This window comes from Pelecanus crispus, chromosome 2 (genome assembly GCF_030463565.1).
Source record: "Pelecanus crispus isolate bPelCri1 chromosome 2, bPelCri1.pri, whole genome shotgun sequence".
Classification (NCBI taxonomy): domain Eukaryota; kingdom Metazoa; phylum Chordata; class Aves; order Pelecaniformes; family Pelecanidae; genus Pelecanus; species Pelecanus crispus.
The window spans coordinates 169,508,049-169,526,152 of record NC_134644.1 but is presented as its reverse complement, the minus strand read 5'-3'; the positions used below and the strand labels follow the sequence as shown (position 1 = coordinate 169,526,152).

Here is an 18,104-nt window from a genome sequence, read left to right as displayed (position 1 = left end):
CAGGTGCCAAACAATCCACAATAAATTGTTTATTAGTAACTGATTAGTGTCATTCTTTTTATTAAGAATGGAAATGTGTTTGGTCACCTATAAAATACGAGTGGCATTTTTGGCTGCATTCCTTAGTATTGCAGACCTCGCTAGTCTCCAGATTCTCTTTACATCTGGACTTTTAACCTTAGAGTTGAACCTTAATCTGAGAGTTCCTTAGGTTTCTATGACTTCTCTATGCAGTTTTTGTTTTGAGCAGTTAAACTTGGTGGGTACACAGGAAGACGTCTATTTATGACTTCTAGAATATCTCTGACATTCAAATGAATTTGTCAAAATTAAGGGGATGAACAGGGAAAGGTTAAAATAGGATGAAGACCTAGCTCCTTTATGTCATTACTCCTACTCCATTTTGCAAAGAAAATAATAAAGGGTGGAAATAACCTCATTATGAAGTCATCAGTATTTTGGTATCTTCATGTGTTTTTGATATCCGAGGGTGTATTGTAGGCAGCAGTTCTAGTCTGGACAATGAGTGAAGCCACGGTCTGCCCAGAATTCTCTCTTAGGAGCTGAATGTCTCTAAGTTTACTGATCGTATTGACTACAGGGCCATTGAAACTGGCACCTTAGGCACCTATGTATAGTCTCTCCAGCTTTAGGTGACTTAATCTGGAGCACCAGCCAAGCCACTGGAAATCAGTTTCCTAATGCAAGTATTTAGGGCTGCTTGAGATGCTTCTGAACATGAGACACCTTATGAGGGAAGGCAGACATTATCATAGTGTGGCAATAGGTAGCCAGCTGGATATTTCCTGAAGCAAGTGCAGCCTGTGGAATGGTTGAGGAAAGGTGTCAGACAGAGTGAAACTGAACCTCGGAAGAAGGGGTTGGGTGGGAGGAGGTGTTTTAATGTTTGGTTTTGTTTCTTACTACCCAGTTGTGAATAAATTAATTTTCCCCAAGTTGAGCCTGTTTTGCCTGTGACAGTAACTAGTGATCTCCCTGTCTTTTATCTCACCCTATTTTTCATCCCGTTTTCTCCCACTGTCCTGTTGATGAGGCAGAGTGAGAGAGCATCTGGGTGGGAATTTGGCCCTTAGCCAAGGATAACTCACCACAATCTTAAGCAGCAAAAATCTAAAAGACGTAACCAGACAGTTATAGGACATTTTCTTAGGAATAAGTCCAGTGGAATGGACATGTAGTAAAACATTAATATCTGTATACTGAGGTGTGTCCCATTATGCTGCTGTGACAATCCTCCTTTACTACCATATTGCTGTTATTTGGAAATTATTAGACTGTATGGATAGACCAAATAGGGTATTTCTGTCAGTTAAAAAATTGTATTGCATATAATTGCAATTAAAATACAGTCTTAAGGCATGATTCTTGCACATGCTCTGAAAGAAATCAGGAGCGATAGCATTAATTAAAACCTCCTACCATAGTGCAAGGACAGCATAAGAGAGAGAAAGACAGGCAGTTTAGGTTTGGGTGCTGGTTTTTTTAACTAGATACTGTGTTTATTTTGAATCTGAGCTTCTTTTATTTTATTTTCTGAAAACTTAAATGTAAATTGAGAGTTTTCATGCCCAAGTTCTTGCCTAAAACAGATACCTAAAAATGTAAAAGGTTGTGCTGGAATAATATCCAGGTTGGCAAGGATCTGCCAGTTGGATTAGGTAGGGTAAAGTGAGCTTTCAGCTGTGAAGGACCATGACACAATTGCCTCTGAGGTGTTGTGTTTTTTTTTTTTTCTCCCCATCAAACCCCTTTCTTCAGCTTTTAACCTAGCAGAGACAGATCTGGTTTATCCACTATTACACCCGTAGCAAAGATTTTATTGGTAAGTGTAACTTGTGTGAGCCGTTGTTTATACAGCAGTTCACAGAAAACTGGGTGTCTTAACTGTTCATTTCCACATATCGTTATGCTCTTCTGAGGAACTAATTCTGCTAAGTGTCATAATGTCTTTAGGTGCTGGGTGGACCTTTACAGTTATAATTTAACCTTTATTTTTGTATTTAGAGGTTCAGACACAAATCAGGCCAAAAATATCTGCAAGCACTTGTGAGCTATGAGGAATTTATAAACAAATAGACCAAACAAAGGGTAGGAGCGAAAATGAGGAGAAAGGGGAATTGATACCAACAGGCTGTTACAGCAGGTCAGTGGGAGATCTGCAGACAGATGGAGGTATCCTGAGCTACAGTGTGGTGGATTAGGTACGGTACTGTACACTGCCTCTTATTCCTCATTCAAGAAGTGGTGATGAGGGAAGACTGGGATGAGTTTTTTCTCTGTTTAGACTGAGCTCATATTTGCAAACTTTCTGAAGTAACCTGAACCATGTGTAACTTAAGGTGGTGAAATTGCTGATGTTTTCTTTTTCTGTCTTCCATCATCTAACATACTGATCACCTGTGGGATAGCAAATAACTAGAATACAGCTGGTTTAGATGTGATTAATGCTAACATTTTCATGATATGGTAGCCTCAATATGGAACAGCAGAATGGTAATTACTGTATAAATTGAATTTTCTTAGACCTGAGATTAGCACAGTTGTCTTTCCACAGAAGTTTTCTCTTCTTTATTTTATATTAAATTTTTATCGCTCCTTGTCTGATCTCACTGCCTTTTATCATAAATATTTCTCTGTCTTTTTTGCCTGCAAGAAGCCAAGAGCTTTTCACAATCTTTCCTCATTAGTCACACATCAGGCCAGTGTGTCCACTCTGACTACTGTAAATAAAGAAGGGCCTGATTAAAAACAGTATAAACCCACTTTAGTTAAAGTTCCAAAGCAGAAGAAAAGGCTCAGTATTTCCGAGCATACCTGTTCTCTTGAGCACTTCTGTTTGAGTGTGGATGCTCAAGATGTCTTTGCACAGATTTTTAGGTTGGATCAAGTGGTTGCCTGTGTAACAGCATGTCATTTTTAAATCTTTCTCCTCAGTTATTACCAGATAAGAGCTGGATTGAAGATCCCATCCAGGATTCCCCACAGGCTGTTTGCTACGATTGCGGGACAGACAGGTAAGCAGTTCGCAGAGGGATGTGACATGACTGTAAGTGGGGTGGGATGGAGGAGGAGGAGGGAGGGTGTGGGGAACAGGTGAAGTGAGGTCATGAATTTCAAAGTATGAGCTTAAATTTGTATCCAAACCTGAATTTCCATAATGATCAGTAGCTGTTCAGCTTTCTGCTCTGGTATGGGTTGTTACTGAGTTGGGCTTGAGTTTTGGCGCTTGTACCTGTTTCCGTGTTCAGCTCTGGATGTGTGCAAGGGGTCTGGTTTCAGACTGGGTCATGCTTGGAGGAGGTGGATGGAGAGCAGTCCTTGCCATCATGTGGAAAGAGCAGCAGGAGCAAAGTCTGCTGAGGTGGACAGAATTGGTCCACTGACCAATTCCAGATTTTACTTAGACATATTTTTTTTTCATATTTTTCTGGACTTACAAAATCTGGGAGGCCTTACGAATTGTGCTGGGACTGAAAGCAGAGAAAACTAAATTACGTACTGGGGAAAAGCTGCATGTAAAGGGAATACTTTAGAACCTGCCCTAAATTTTTGGGTAATGTTGAGTGCTGTCATGTGGTGCTGCAGAGGTAGGAGCATCTCAGTTAGCGTGGTAATGAGTGTTGAAAGAAACCTGACCAAGTCCACACCCAAGTTCAGGCTGGAGGAAACTGGTGCAGGCTTGGATGCAAGGTGCTTCGCGTAAGGGTATTCACTAGCAGAGCAATGTTGTACCGTAGAATTATTGCAGAGCTTTCTCTGCTAGCTGTTCTCCAGGTGTATCTTCATTATTTGGACATTTCTGGACAGACATCACAGTCTGGCACATCTGTTAATTTTTTTGCAATATTATTATTACCAGCATAGGTCCTGTTACTGCTTGTGGAATTTAAATTGCCCTTTCTCTCTTGGGACTTCATGTCAGAAGAGCAGAGGAAATTCTTACCATCTTACCTGCAAGCAGTTGCTTATACGTGGCTTTCCTTGCTGACAATGGAAAGAGTTGGCTTACTAATCACTAAGTGATTTCTCGATGAAAATTGTTTCAGTGTCAATGGCAGCTTGTAGAGAACAACTTAGAGTCCTTTTGATTCAATATTGTGCACAAAGGAAGGAAAAATGTGAGTGCAAGATTAATGAGTTCTTGAGCTTGGATATCACATTTTGGTTTTTTTACTTTTTACATTTGAAATATTCCAATTTAACATTATTTGGTGAGTTAAAGGTTCTCTTTAAGTAAAAACGTGTTTTTCAGTTTGGAAGTCTGGATCAACTAAATAGATACACTAAAACACAAAATTATTATACAAATCATATTTGTATAAAATGCAAAGAGTTCTTCACAAATATATGAAGAAATCACCTGAATAAAAATTCACAAACTCAAAATCTGAGCAAAGAAATTTGTTTGGGAAGCAAACAAACAAACCAACCAACCAACCAACCTAGTCCAGGTTTGGCAAACCTTGTAGTGTAAATAATCCCCAGGGAAGAAAGAAAACTATTTTTCATCACGTTCCAATGCAGTTCACCTTTGGTGTATCCAGAATATGATTGAGTTCCCTTGCTTTCTGGAAATGTCCTCAATTTCTGGTAGTTTCTGGCATAGGCAGTCTTGAACTAATGAAATACTCTCAGTATGACGATATCTAGTATTTTACTTTCTAGGAGCAAAACCTCCTTAACAACAGGAAACACTATTCCTATTCTTCTTTAAGCCAGGGATGGCTATATTATTTAAGGAGGAAACTCAACTATTTTCTCTATTTATTTTTTATTCAGATTAGTATTTTCTTCTGCCTGGTACATCTTCAGTGTCTCATCTTCCTTCACCTCTGCTCAAAACAATCCATGTAAAAGCATGGGCAGGAGAGAGGCAAGGCAGGCAGTGTGGTTACAGGATTAGCATCTGACTTTCATAGTGCTAATGTAATCCAAGCTGGAGTCTGATAGCTTTATAGGGCTAACATCAAGACAGGGGGTATTTAAGCAGTTAAGGCTTTAAATAGTTTTTCCTTGGCTATCTCCACAAGTACTTCTTAATTGATTTCATAGGCCTGCAAGAGAGCATCGTTTAATGGGACTGAACTTAAAGGCAAACAGGCCATAATGTTCTTTTTGTTCTCATGCCACTGATCTCTCTCAGTATGGGGATAGCTGAGATAGGACTAATTAAACTGCTGTGCATGTTTCAATAAGTCACCCCTATTAAAGTCATATTACAACAAAACAAGGGTGTCATAAAATAGTGAATAAGCTCCTACCTCACCAAAAAGAATGAATACAAAATAGATGCGATTCATGAGTTTGATTTAAAGAAAATATTTTTAATCTTTTCCTTATCAGGTTCATAGCATCTATGAGAACTGAGAATATACTTTGAAAACAATTACGTACATTTATAAAATAAAATCTGTAATAATATGCAGTAATAAAATATCTAAGGTATGTAAATAGATAATAGAAATAAGAGGTAGTACTTCTCTTCCAGTGCATATGGGCTTTCATTTTTATTACATTTTGCAGGATTTACAATAAAACCATGGGAACTGACAGCTGACAACATTAGCGATATTTGCTTCCCACTAGTTGTATTCAGCAACAGAGGCAAAAAAAACCTATTAGCTTTCAAGAATTCAGCAGAGGGGAAGCTAAAGCCCGTGCTGGGCATTCCCTTGGTGGTTGCCAGCCAAATCTGAACAGCAAGGGCTCCATCCATGGTGCAGGACTGGCAGGTTGTACAGGAAGCCTTGGCAACCTACTACTGGTCCACAGGTTGGCTGCATCCTGTCTACATTGTGGGAAAAGAATGGGCTATGTGCCCCAGTTGAAGGAGAAGGGAGCTGTGCTGGAGCCCAGTAGCCCCTGTGATTTGGTCACTTATGTCGTCAAGGCTGCACATTAGCTTGTATTGAGTCAGGCTGTATGAACATAATAATAAATATGTCATGTAGCATATAGAGATATGCACATATATATATTCATAAAAATATATACATTTCATTCATACTCCTAAGCATTTTTAACAAGGGTGGGTTTCCTTAAAGACAAGAGAAGACTGGTGGGTGGTGACTTTTTCAGCAATGAAAAGGAGAGAGGGAACAAGTCTTCTTGTACATAGTCTTTAGTTGGTCTCATGCAGGTTTTCAACTCCCATGAAATTTAGCTTCCTGTCTTTGAATAGATATCATGACTGATGCAGCCTGCTTTCAGCTTATAAAGAACAAATTATGGTCTCTGCTTGTTCTTGTGCAGCTCATAACAGCACATACTTCATTGACCTCAGCATCAATTCTGCAGGGCTGAGCTAATGCAGACATATCTTAAAGCTAAACTCTAGAAATGCCTTTCTAAGGAGATTTATAGGGCTTTTACCTCTGGTGCTCTTCAGCAGCATGGCTTGTTAAAGTCGCCGTGTGATGGTGTCCACCTGCAGCATACAGTGGGCTGAATCTGCATGACTCAAGCACGATCAGCTAAAGGAATGGGGAAAGAGAATATGTCATCTCACAGTAGCACATCTGTAGAATTAGCTCCTTGGCTGAGTTGTTTTATGATCCACTAAGGGTCTTCCATAAGTTTTCAGACTACCGTATAAATTTGGGGACAAGGAGTCATAGAAGTTATGAATATGCAGTCATTCAGTGATTTCCAGTCTATAGATACAAGATGAAAGACTGCAGGAGCTTATCTTAAAAACATACCTTTAAAACATTTTTATTTTAAAGTTTTCCCATAAGCACACAAGTTCATTGGTCAAAACACTGGGAGAAATAACATTGGTCAGAAACGGTTAGATTTCCTTTGTTTCTCCCATCCGGAAGTACTACATTACCAATTTTCAAAACTTTTCATATAGACAAATATTTTTGAAAACTTGGCCTGAAAATCTAATTGCAAGTAATATAAAGTATTTAAGAAAAATTATTACCTGCCAGGCTAATCTTAGTTAGATTGTAGCAGTGTTCCACCTCATTTTAGTCAATTAAATTGGGCTATTGTCCAAGAGTGCAGAAAGCCAAAGACAGCCAAGGAATGTGGTTCTTTCTTCATCTGTCTCATATAAGGCAGGGGAGATAAGATGCAATATTTGTTCCAGACAAGTCAAGAAAAATTAGGTGTGACTGCCATTACACATTAACTCTTTTGATTGGTGATGTAGGGATATTTCATGTACATGCAGTTTGATGCTTTCTCATAAAATGGAATATCTTACACTAGGTGACAAGAAAAAATTAGCATGATTTAAATTGTGATATGCAAAAAAGAAAGTAGGAGAGGGTATCAGAAAAGGAAGAACATTGCTCTAACCTGTGTCTGCATTGTGCTATACAAGTTCATGATCACCCACACTAAATGCCTTTTGCTATAAATTAAATGTTGATCTGTGACTACCTTGCACCTAAGGCCTAATTTGGAGGGTTATTTATGTTTCTGGTATGCTCCTTAATGAACTGTTTGTGCCCGTTTTTAATAAACAATTAGTGATCCTAATCTCTTTATTAGTATTTGGATATCTCTAAGAAGTTCCTGGTGAAGGAATTCTACTTTGATTATTAAAGAAAAACCTTTTCTTGTAAATGGCTTCTTAATGCAGTCAAAACAAGCATTTGCAGTTAGTTGCTCATTAGAGCAAGAAGAAACAGCACCATGACTTGTGGAACAGTATGAAATTGCAGTCATTAGTTTCAATAGCTTTTTGAAAGGTAATTTCTGCCTCCATTAAGTGAAGATAAGCTTACTGCTTTTGAAGCATGAGAATGGGGGGGAGAGATTCATGCTTTAGCAAACACATGGTTTTGTTTTCAAAGCTTATTAGAGTAATCTGAAAATAAATGTGTATTTTGTATATATAATAAAGCACACCTGACAAATAGAAATAATATCTGGGAGGGACCTTACTGTGAGAGAAGTTATTTGGGGGATGAGTTGTTTTAGAAAACCTCATTAGTTGTGAGATCATAAGAGATGGTCAGACATTTTAAGAATTGTTAATCCACAATCTAAATGGAACTAATTCCATGATATTCCAAGAGAAAAGAAGAAAGAAACAGAGAAAAAAGATGAAAAGGAGTAAACTGAAGATATCTCTGACTGACGTGCTACTTCTGTGTGTATGTCTCGATCTTCTTCCAGTCAAAGCTTTTCATAAATGGCTCAAAGGATGGAAGCTGAAAAGATGTATTTGTGGCTGGGGGATTTTCTATTACAGACCCTGAACTATGCAGGACACCCTCCATTCTCCCCTCCAGAAGCTGGGGCAGATCACACAGATGGCAGTGGGGTAGGCCACAGTCTTGGAGATGCTGAATAGCATCCCAACCCAAAATTGAGACCTGGTCAGTGGAGAAAGCCAGAACTAGGAAGGTTCTGTAAGCACCAACACATGCCACAGGTTCTCTTCCCCTAGGCAGTGAGTCTGAGACACAAAACTCCACCATCAGTGACCATCTGAAAGTCTGGCAGAAACAGAATCCAGTTGTTCAGATGCAGAGAGCCGACACTGTTTCTGCTACTTGAGGCCAACGATGAACTTCAGCTCTGTGGTTAAATAGGCCATGCAGCTTCTTCAGACCTGCCACTCTGGTGTGAACTGGACCTTCACAGAGATTGCTTCTCTTCCATGTTTACTTACATGTCTATCATTTCCTCACACAGTGATCCTTGCTGCCTTCAGTCTAATGTAAGGTTCAATCTTGCAAGTCCTTTAAAATCCACAACTGCCCAGAATATTGAATAGTCATTTACACTAATTCAGTAGCTAAATTACATGCGGAAAACTGTTTCCTCCTGCACTTCTTTCATTAAAAACTATGTGGTGTCCTATTGTGATGTCCTATACTTTACTCAGGGAATTTTCTCATCTGAATTAATATTTGGAATAAATATATGGAGTGTCAGCTACACGGATAGGTGACACAACAAATGAATATTTGCTCACCTAAATTTCTGAAGTGCAGAATTATTTTCAGAAGGGAATTCTCGAACTGAACAAGGCTTTTAGGGAACTGGCAATGAGTTTAGAAACAGAAATGCAACATTACAAAAAGCATAGATTTTGTTTATTTTAACAAAACATTAAGTATTTAAGGAAGCAAAGACAAAACTTTCTGCTGATCTTAAGTGGATCAGCTATTCTACCATCTCACATTTCAGCATGTCTGAGAAATGAACCTTGGTTTGTAGAGCAATACAGCGGTAAGAGACTACATTTATGTTAGCAACTTTCATACAAGGAAATTAATAGGACATCTTGCCTTTTATCGTCACTGAATCTATGCATGGGTAGAGAGGCAGTTTTATGTAATTCTTTCCATGAGGTTAATTCAATATATCAAAAGGCAAGGTTAAGATAAAGGATTATTCTCAGAAATGTGAAGCTTTAATCAAAAGTCACACAGAGAGAAAACATTCTAAACTTTTTGATCAAGCAATTTAAAAATAATAGTGTCTCCTTTAGAAATTATTTATCCTAAATATAACATCTGCATTTATTCCAAATATAAATATGCTAAACATAATATTTCAAAACTAAAACAAGTCTCTTCAAACATTTAAATAGGAAAATGATGAGGCATTGAAAGATTTTGTGCCTGAAAAATGTTGTCTTTGCACTTTCAATGTAGTCTTATTTTAGCTCAGTTGTAAAAACAGAAGGTCTGCACAAGCATTCCTCTGCTAAAGAATGCGTATTTTCAAGCTTCAGCAATTGAGTTTTCAAGCCTTCTAGAAACCAAATGTGCAACTCAGTACATGCAGATAAATGTGGCACATTCAACCCGGATTTGCTGCCTTTAGAGCCTAAATTTTCAAAAGTCATTGGTTATTTTTACTGCTTCAGTCTTTTTTTTTTTTTTTTTAATTCGGCCTGAAACACAAACATTTCAGTAGAAATGTACTTCTGAAACTGGGATGTCAAAGTGGGTTAACTAAATAACCTATCACAGCTTAAAATCTTAAATAAGATCTAATATTTCCTGTGCAGTGAGTGCCAAAAAGGCCAAGTTGCATTAAAAAATGGACAGCTTGCATCAAATCATGAAAATCTTGACAATTGACTGTTACAAACTAGCATATAACAATTTTATATAGATCACAGGTGAAAAAACCCACAAAATGTACCCACAATTCTATGCAGGAGACAACCCTGTTTTACCAGCAAAGCTCCTTCAAGTCTGTCATCAGAGCCAAAACCAGAATGGGTTTGCTTTAGCAGTTCATGGGAGCTATAAATTCCTGTGAGCTCTAAGTACCTGAAAGGATGGTATAGCAGAGTTAGTGCTAAGCTTGAATAACAGGTATATTGTCTTTCTACAGATATAACAGATAAAACTGAAAGTTTGTCCTGCGTCTCTTGAATTCAGTGTGAACTTTGGGCAGTATCATATTGTAATGACACCTGTAATAACCTCATATTCTGTCTAGGTATATATCAGAGGGAATACAACAAACTGAATAGAGGTCTATAAAAATACTAGAAAATTCTGCAGAAGTTGTTACTGTACTGGATTTTTGTTAGCTAAGAAATAGACAGACATCACAACTGAGTGTTTTCTACAGTTTTTAGATAGTTCAACTCCCAAAAGAAAGGGCATAGACACCTTTGTTGAAGGCTATGAATCAGCAATTAGAATCATAGAAGGGAAGGATTAGGGAAGGATCTTCCATGCATCCAAAATGCAGAAGGGAGTGAGAGATTATATGAAGGAGCATGCAGCATGTCTGCATGTCTGTAGCCATGTGTTAGAGGGGTTCCCCAGTAAGAAGCTTGTTTAGCATGATTGCAGTCTTGGTCACAGCAAATTTATGCTGTGATTGCAGTTTGTGCCTTCGTGTATGTATGCATGCAAATGAGACAAGTAATAATACAAAGTAGGAAAGGAGACACAGTATACAGAGAGAGCAAATGGTACCCTTGTCTTTCCCAGAAATAGTCAAAGATGATAGCTTGATTCAGGATTTTGTATAATGCCTCAGAATGGTTTTTCAGGGTAAAAAATAAGAGAAAGGAGAAGACTCCAGTGTGAGAGCAACTTTTGTATTCTTTTCTTTGGACTTCATTCTGCTACTAACAGGAAAAAAAGCTAAATGATCTAAAAAATTATTTCACATTTTCCTTCTGGAATGGCACAGTGATTTATTAATTGAAAATGAAATTGTGGAAGTGGTGTAGTTTATTTGTATTTTTTAAGACTAAAACTATGATTATATTTGCACAATAAATGTCATAGATGGACAAAGAATGTACTAAGAAATAGAAGCCAGGCTTGCATTTTGATGAACCAAGAATTTAATTTTAGGTTCAGCAAAGCATTCTGTGCTATTAACAGTTCTCTAGGACATTACTCTGTGGTGAGTAGCTCTGAAGTTTAACATTATGTATTAGATGTGATCATAAATTAGAAAAATGAGAGAATTTTCTGTGCATTCAAGTGTATGTGGGCCCTTCAGAACTATTTGCTTAATTTACAATTCCAGCAAAGGAATGGTGGTTGGTTTAATATCCTGTCGATAATGCTGACAGGGACTGCTCTGAAAAATCTTGTGGCCTACAGATTAAAACAGGGAACATAGAGAGCGGGACAAACTGTGTGTCCTTGTCTCTGTCCTATCTGTAAAATGATGGTACTGCTTCAAAGATATATATATGTAACTTAATAACTTTCCAAATGTGTAAGATAAACAACAGGAATCCAAATAGCTAGGAAGGTATACCCTCTAGCAGGTGATTTAGAATCTTCCATCAGCAGAAAAGCTATGTCCCAGATAGGATAATGATGTCACAATAGGAAGGAAAATTCTGGAGGATTTGTTCATGGATTCTTTTATATCCAGGAAGCACCGTTTTGATAGCTAGTCCGATACCCTCTGAACCTAAGCCATAGAACTTCAACCAGAGTAGTGCACAAAGCACAGCTCTGGTGTTTGAACTGTGGCGTATCTTCACAGAAGGATGTTCTATGTTAATTTTTAAGAGAGGTGTGTTTTCTGGGACATTGGTTTTGGGTTTGGTTTGTTGGGGTTTTTTCACTTCCACTTTAGAGAAAGGATTTGCCTGCTTTTTATAAATAACTTTTTATAGTAGAAACAAGTGGAACACCCATTGCCTTTCTAGCAGCTATAATCAGAGAGACTTGATGTCTCTTTCTTTTGTGGTTTTAGTTAGTCTTCATCTTCTTTGTGTTCTCATTGCTGAAAGAAGCCAAAAAAATCAGATACAGTCTGTTGGATAGGGCATTGAGCAACCTAATCTAGTGAAAGATGTCCTTGTCCATGGCCGGGGGGTTGGAACTAGGTGAACTTTAAACATCTCTTCTAACCCCAACCATTGTATGATTTTATGATGCTAGGTATGAATTGTCATGACCAGCATGAACAAAGAGTATGGGTTTGAATGCAGTAATTTCCATTTTCTTTTTACAGTTGCCTTAGATACCCATTAAGTGTGAGAATAAATTAATAAATAAATTGGTCCCTTTAAGCATAAGCACTTTTACTGGACTGAGATTGCCCTTCTAACTACTTACATTTCATTTTGATGTTTAAGTTGCACAGACAGGATGTATGTGACGGTATAAAACTGTGCCTAGAGTCAAATCGCTTTCTCACTGATGATGTGTGTACTGCCCTTAAAGAAAGGTCTCATTGTGTAGGTACTCTCATATCTTTCAATCTCCCATCTGTAGTGGGACCTTTGAGACATGCTGTAGGCAAGCCTGTCCAGCAGTGCCTAGCAACCTACTACAGCAGTCCTGATGATGCACTGATTGGTCCTGGCACTGGACCATACGTCCCAGTGGGAAAATCCCATTTTTGCTTTAGACTTTGCTTGCCAGCATCCGTTTTTATAGAGAGCGAATCTGTTTAGAATGGCAGCCTTGAACTATTTGCTGCCTACAAGGCCTGATCATGCTTTTTCTCTGACAAAAAAACTTGAGAGTCAAGGCAACTCCAGTAAACTGGAGAAGATAGAGACCTGAGGAAAATGAGACCTCAGATTTGTGTAACATACTGAAGAATAGGGGGATGATTTGAACCACCTTCTTCCTTCTTTCGACTTGCATTCCCTGCTGGTGTGACACTACAGAGCCTGTAGGTAATGCTGGAACTCAACACTTCTTTTCCTACAGAATTCCACATGCAGAAGTATGGTGTGTGTATGTTTATACATTTACTTAAATACCCTTTTTGTCTTTGGATTTCATGCAAACCTTGCACACCTTTGCTGAAGATTGTATCCTGAACAGGAAACAATTTGCATTGTCTTTGCACCTGCATGAATGATTAGGAAGCACTTGAAACAGGATAACAAACCAAATGGCTCAAACAGGTGCAAGCTATGTGGGAAAATCTCCACTCTTGTTTTGTGTTTTCTTCTTCTCTATATCTAGAGTCATGCAAATTTGTGTCTTCTTTCATGTTCCATGAACAACTTCCTCCACACTACGTGGAGACTGACTATGGCCTGATCTGTCAGAAGCAGACATTTTCTCTGGTGGCTGTTGTAAAATTCTGTGGAGTAAAATGCTGGCTTGTGACTTGAAGCTTAAAAACAATCCTGTTGGCTTAAATAGATCCTGCTCATTTATTAGATAAGCACTTGCTTAAAGGTTTGATAGATTGGGAATGAATGTTAGGAAATCTCCTGATTTCACCTTGATTTTAAATTGTATAGCTGGTGGCATAAAAATATATGATGTAATAGTATGCATTCTATAGAAACTAAGAAAGTTCAAAATGACAGACTTGGCTTTTACAGACAGGTGGTAAAAGCTCACCCTCTACTGCAGATACCGTGTACCTTAGTCTTCGCCTTGCATACATGTGGGGGAAGTCATAATGCATATTAAAAATTTGCTACCACAACACCCTCCACTGGTAAGATCATAAACTCCCTGAAAGTGCACTGTGTCCATTTAAATGTGCCTCCGAGGACTGCATGTAAAGTGGGTAGATCAGTAGAGTAGTTGACTCACTACATCTTTTTGTGTCAGAGTAAAAAGTGATAAAATCAGTCTCCAGCCACTATGGGCCATAATTTTTTACTCTAGTATTGCAGACTAAAACTGAGAGATCTGTTTACAGGAGTATTTTATATATGCTGTGAATGATGTTTGAGGAGCAAAAGAAAATGTATTGTGAAAAAAAAAAGCATGTTTTTTCTTCTTCAAGAAATGATATTGCACATTACCTAATAGGCATCAGATGTTAGTATCAAAAGCTGATATTAAAAAAAAGAAAAAAAAAACCCACAACAAAAGTAAATTAGAAAAAAAAAAATCTAGGAAACAAACACAGTATCCCTTAACAGTAAGAAAAAAGCTTTGTCATTATGTTAGAAGAAACCATCATGAAATTCTGTTATTCATATTTAGTTCAGAGAAACTTATTTCAGCATTTGCTGCTTTTACAAAAGAAACTCAGCTGAAAGTATAGTATAGAGAAGATCCTTGCATTACTGACATTTCACCTGGTTAAACAAATACAGAATGCAAAAATAAAACTATGGTATATATGGATAGCAACCAATGTATATGTCCAATACTCCACGTCTAAGGTACTCATTCAGAAGCAAAACCTCAGGACAGAGCTTAACAGAAAGAAAAAACCCTGAGTGTTTGTAGCACTGGGCTATGTTGAAGTTATAAATGTGACTGTGTGGCATCTGATAGCTGGAGGATTTGAGGACCCAGGAGGATTTCCTAGTCCTTAATTCCTATGATTGCTGGGCTCTTTTTACCAGCTCTGATTTTGAGCAATCAACCTCCCTCTGTTTTAGTTTTCCCATATGTCTAATGGGGTTAATTATATCTGTATCATAAGGGTATTGTGAAACTTAATTACTTAATATAAAGAGCTTTGATACTCTTGGATACGTGACAGTGTAGGACAGCAGAGAATTATTTATGGTCTTGAAACATTTTATGGTTGGTTCACATTTTAGAGAGTAATACAGTGGATCCAAAGAGGGAAATGTTTGACCTATTATTTCTACCACACACTGCATAATGAGTTGCAATAATAACAGTAATCTGGGAGTCTGTTAATGTAATTAAAACTACTGACCTTTCTTCTAGGTGGGAGGATTTTGAATATGGCTTATGTCCTAAATGGAAGTGTGCTGCAACATCATCGTAGCTGCTGTACCACATCCAAAATTATGAGACTAATTCCGCTCATGAAACTATTTCTCCCCCACCTCTACACATTAACCTGCCAGAAATAACTAATATGCATTTGGAAAATCTGCAGCAGTGGACCAGCTTCTGCTTTTTACAGTCTGAATACAGCCCGTGGCTTTGTGCTGTCATCAGTCCCATAGTCCTTCATGGTGAGAAAGAAGGGTTCGTCTGGTGGAAGGTGTTGGCCCTAAGCACTCCAGCATAGGTGGCATAGTAAAGGAGTTGAAGGGTGTCTAGGACCTGTTCTTCTATTATGTGCAAAGGAAAATATAAAGCTACTTTTCTTATATGCTCATCAAAACTATTGTCAATTCACCTGAACTCCAACATGGGAGAGTCCTCTCAGTGTTTGGTGCCGCCTTGTGTGTGATGGACACCTCTGGATGAAGGTCAAGGAGGTGAATCACTTGCTGAGCACAGAGCTGAATGCAGAGCTTCCTTGGAGCTCAGGCTGCCACCCCATCGCAGGAGACTGCACTACTGCACTTGCTCCATGACCCTCTGTGCCCGTCAAAGCTTGGAGCTGAAGGGACACTGTGGATGCACAATTTGTTGTGAATATGAAACAGAGAGCAGCTGAGATCAGTGTGCAGTTAAGGGCTATCCAGAGGGAAAGAGATTTAAGCCTCAAACAGCAAAAATCACTTCCCTCACCAGCTTAGCTACATCCCTTCTGCACAGTGCCTGGGTAGCATAATATATGCAGCCAGATACTACCTCAGTGGGAATTTTCTCTTTAACACCGTCTTCACCTTAGGGCTCTTAGGCAGGTGACATCTTCCTGTTTGCTGGGCAATGTTCTTTCACTTTCTGGGAAACTCAAGCTTAATGCCTGTCATGTATATGGAGGAAGATGCATATTTATGTCTTCAGAAGCAACAGAGCAAACCCATTAAAAATGTGGGGAAAAATAACTATTTTGTTTTAAACAGCTCAGATACATTGATTAATGATTTTTGTTATTTACTTATTAACAGCTACTAGGTCTTGCCGCTTCTGTGTAGCACTTTCCATCTGCACATCTCAGCATGCCTTATTACTGTGAGTTAATTGTGCTTTGGTGAAGGTGAAGGCCTCATGCAAGTCCAGCCTACTGTTGTGCTGAGAGTACTTCCAGACATGGTGACTAACATCATCGCATAATTTCCTGGATTTGTCTGTTTATGTCTATCCATCTGTTATCTCTCGTCTTACCATTTCACCTAGAAACTGTTTACAAAAGTGAGTATCACTTTGCTTTGGATTTGAGTCCTGCATATATGTCTAAAGTTTCTACCACACCCCTGATAATGTTGAATTGTCTCTTGCACCTCAGTCAGCTGGTCTTGGCATTGGACTTCAACTCACAATCTCAGGAGGAGGAAAGGGAGTTTCTCACACAATCTTAGCAACAATTACAGACTTGAGTAATCTTAGAGTCAGATTGAGTAGCCTAAGATTATAGTTCAAGTTTTCTTCATAAGTAACACTGTAAGGACTTCATTCCACACATCTGAAGAATGAATTTTAGGTTACAGTGATTTTCTCCTATTAGGTCTTGATTTCTCTCCACCAATCATAAAAAAAACCAGCTTAAATTAGTTGCCTGCCTTTTCTGTGACTAAAATGAGACATGACAGATCCCACACTAAAAATTTTATTCAAGGCTAGTGGGTTCAACTGAGTGGTAGTACTGGTATGATGTGGATCTGTTCTAAGAAGTATGTGGAAGTTATGTTTTGAGTTTTCACCATGTGACCTACTCAGAAATATCAAGGTTTAATTCCCTCCCTTTTAAGTAGTGGGAAGTAGTGTAATAACTCCATTCGACCACTAATAAAGTAGGTATTATATTTGTGGGAGATGAAAAATCTCCTGTACAAATAACACGGTAAGGATCTCTGTGTTACTAGGCATAATAATATTTGATTGAAAATACACTCACCAGAGCTCAGAGTCTCAAGATTTAGATTAGAAGAGACTACAAAGGACCTCTGACAGGATCCAAGGAATTACCGTGTGCTTTTGTACTCATGTTGCACAGAGGAAGCAAAAGCAGAGTTTTAGACTTCTATAATTAATTTCTCTTGTTTGTGGATTATAATAGGAAGGCTGGGGTTTTTTTTTGGTGAATTGGGTTTTAGGTTTTAATGAAACCAAATTAAACTGCAAGTTGTTATGTCTTTTGATTTGCAGTAACAGAAGTTTCTACAGTATCAGGAAGAGAGGAGAAGACCAGGGAGTCTAGACTCTGCACTGTGAGATCTGGCTTCAATTTCCTACTATCCAATAGGCTTTCTCTCCAATGTTAGGCAAGACACTTAGATTCAGATCTTCAAAGTCCCTCAAAGGCCTAATTTACATTTGCTTATATTGAATACTCCTGAGGAGACAGGCCCAAGTCATGCTCTGCCTCAGGTTCCCACCTGTAGAAGGGGCATGAACAATCATAGAATCATCGAATCATAGAACAATACCTACAATCAGCATTGTGAGGGATAAAGAAGAAGGTGAAGAACTCACACTGTGAGGATGTGGTGAAGGCCGTAAAAATGTTTGTGTGATGGATTGCCTCTAAGCCATTCAAGCAATGTTGAAGGCTTTCATGTCGTATCAAATAGATTTAATCTAGAATGTTGCTCACTGTTTACATTGCATGGTGCCTGGTTTTGGCAGCAGCTAGCTGCAACAGGAAACTGAGTGACTACACACAATGAATTAAACTCTTTGGACAATATCATCTGGAGGTGGGTTTTCATCCATTTATTGTCCTTTTGGGATAAAGAAGAAAGCACATTTTAAAATGTCCTTTTTTAAAAATTATTTTTATTTTCTAGTTTGGGTAGCCAGCTCTTTCCCCAGACTGAAATGAAAGTTATTTAGTGTTTTTCATCTTTTTGATTGTGAGCTGAGAGGAACCAATGG

General features: G+C 38.3%; 1 protein-coding gene across 1 annotated transcript in view; it reads left to right on the top strand.

The window, feature by feature from the left end:
• The window catches only part of FAM135B (family with sequence similarity 135 member B), a 149,356-nt gene that overhangs the window by 32,081 nt on the left and 99,171 nt on the right, over positions 1–18,104 (top strand). The window contains exon 2 of the mRNA XM_075705113.1: positions 2,956–3,035. Within this exon, the coding sequence (XP_075561228.1) occupies positions 2,956–3,035 (80 nt within the window). The remainder of the gene's footprint in view (positions 1–2,955; positions 3,036–18,104) is intronic.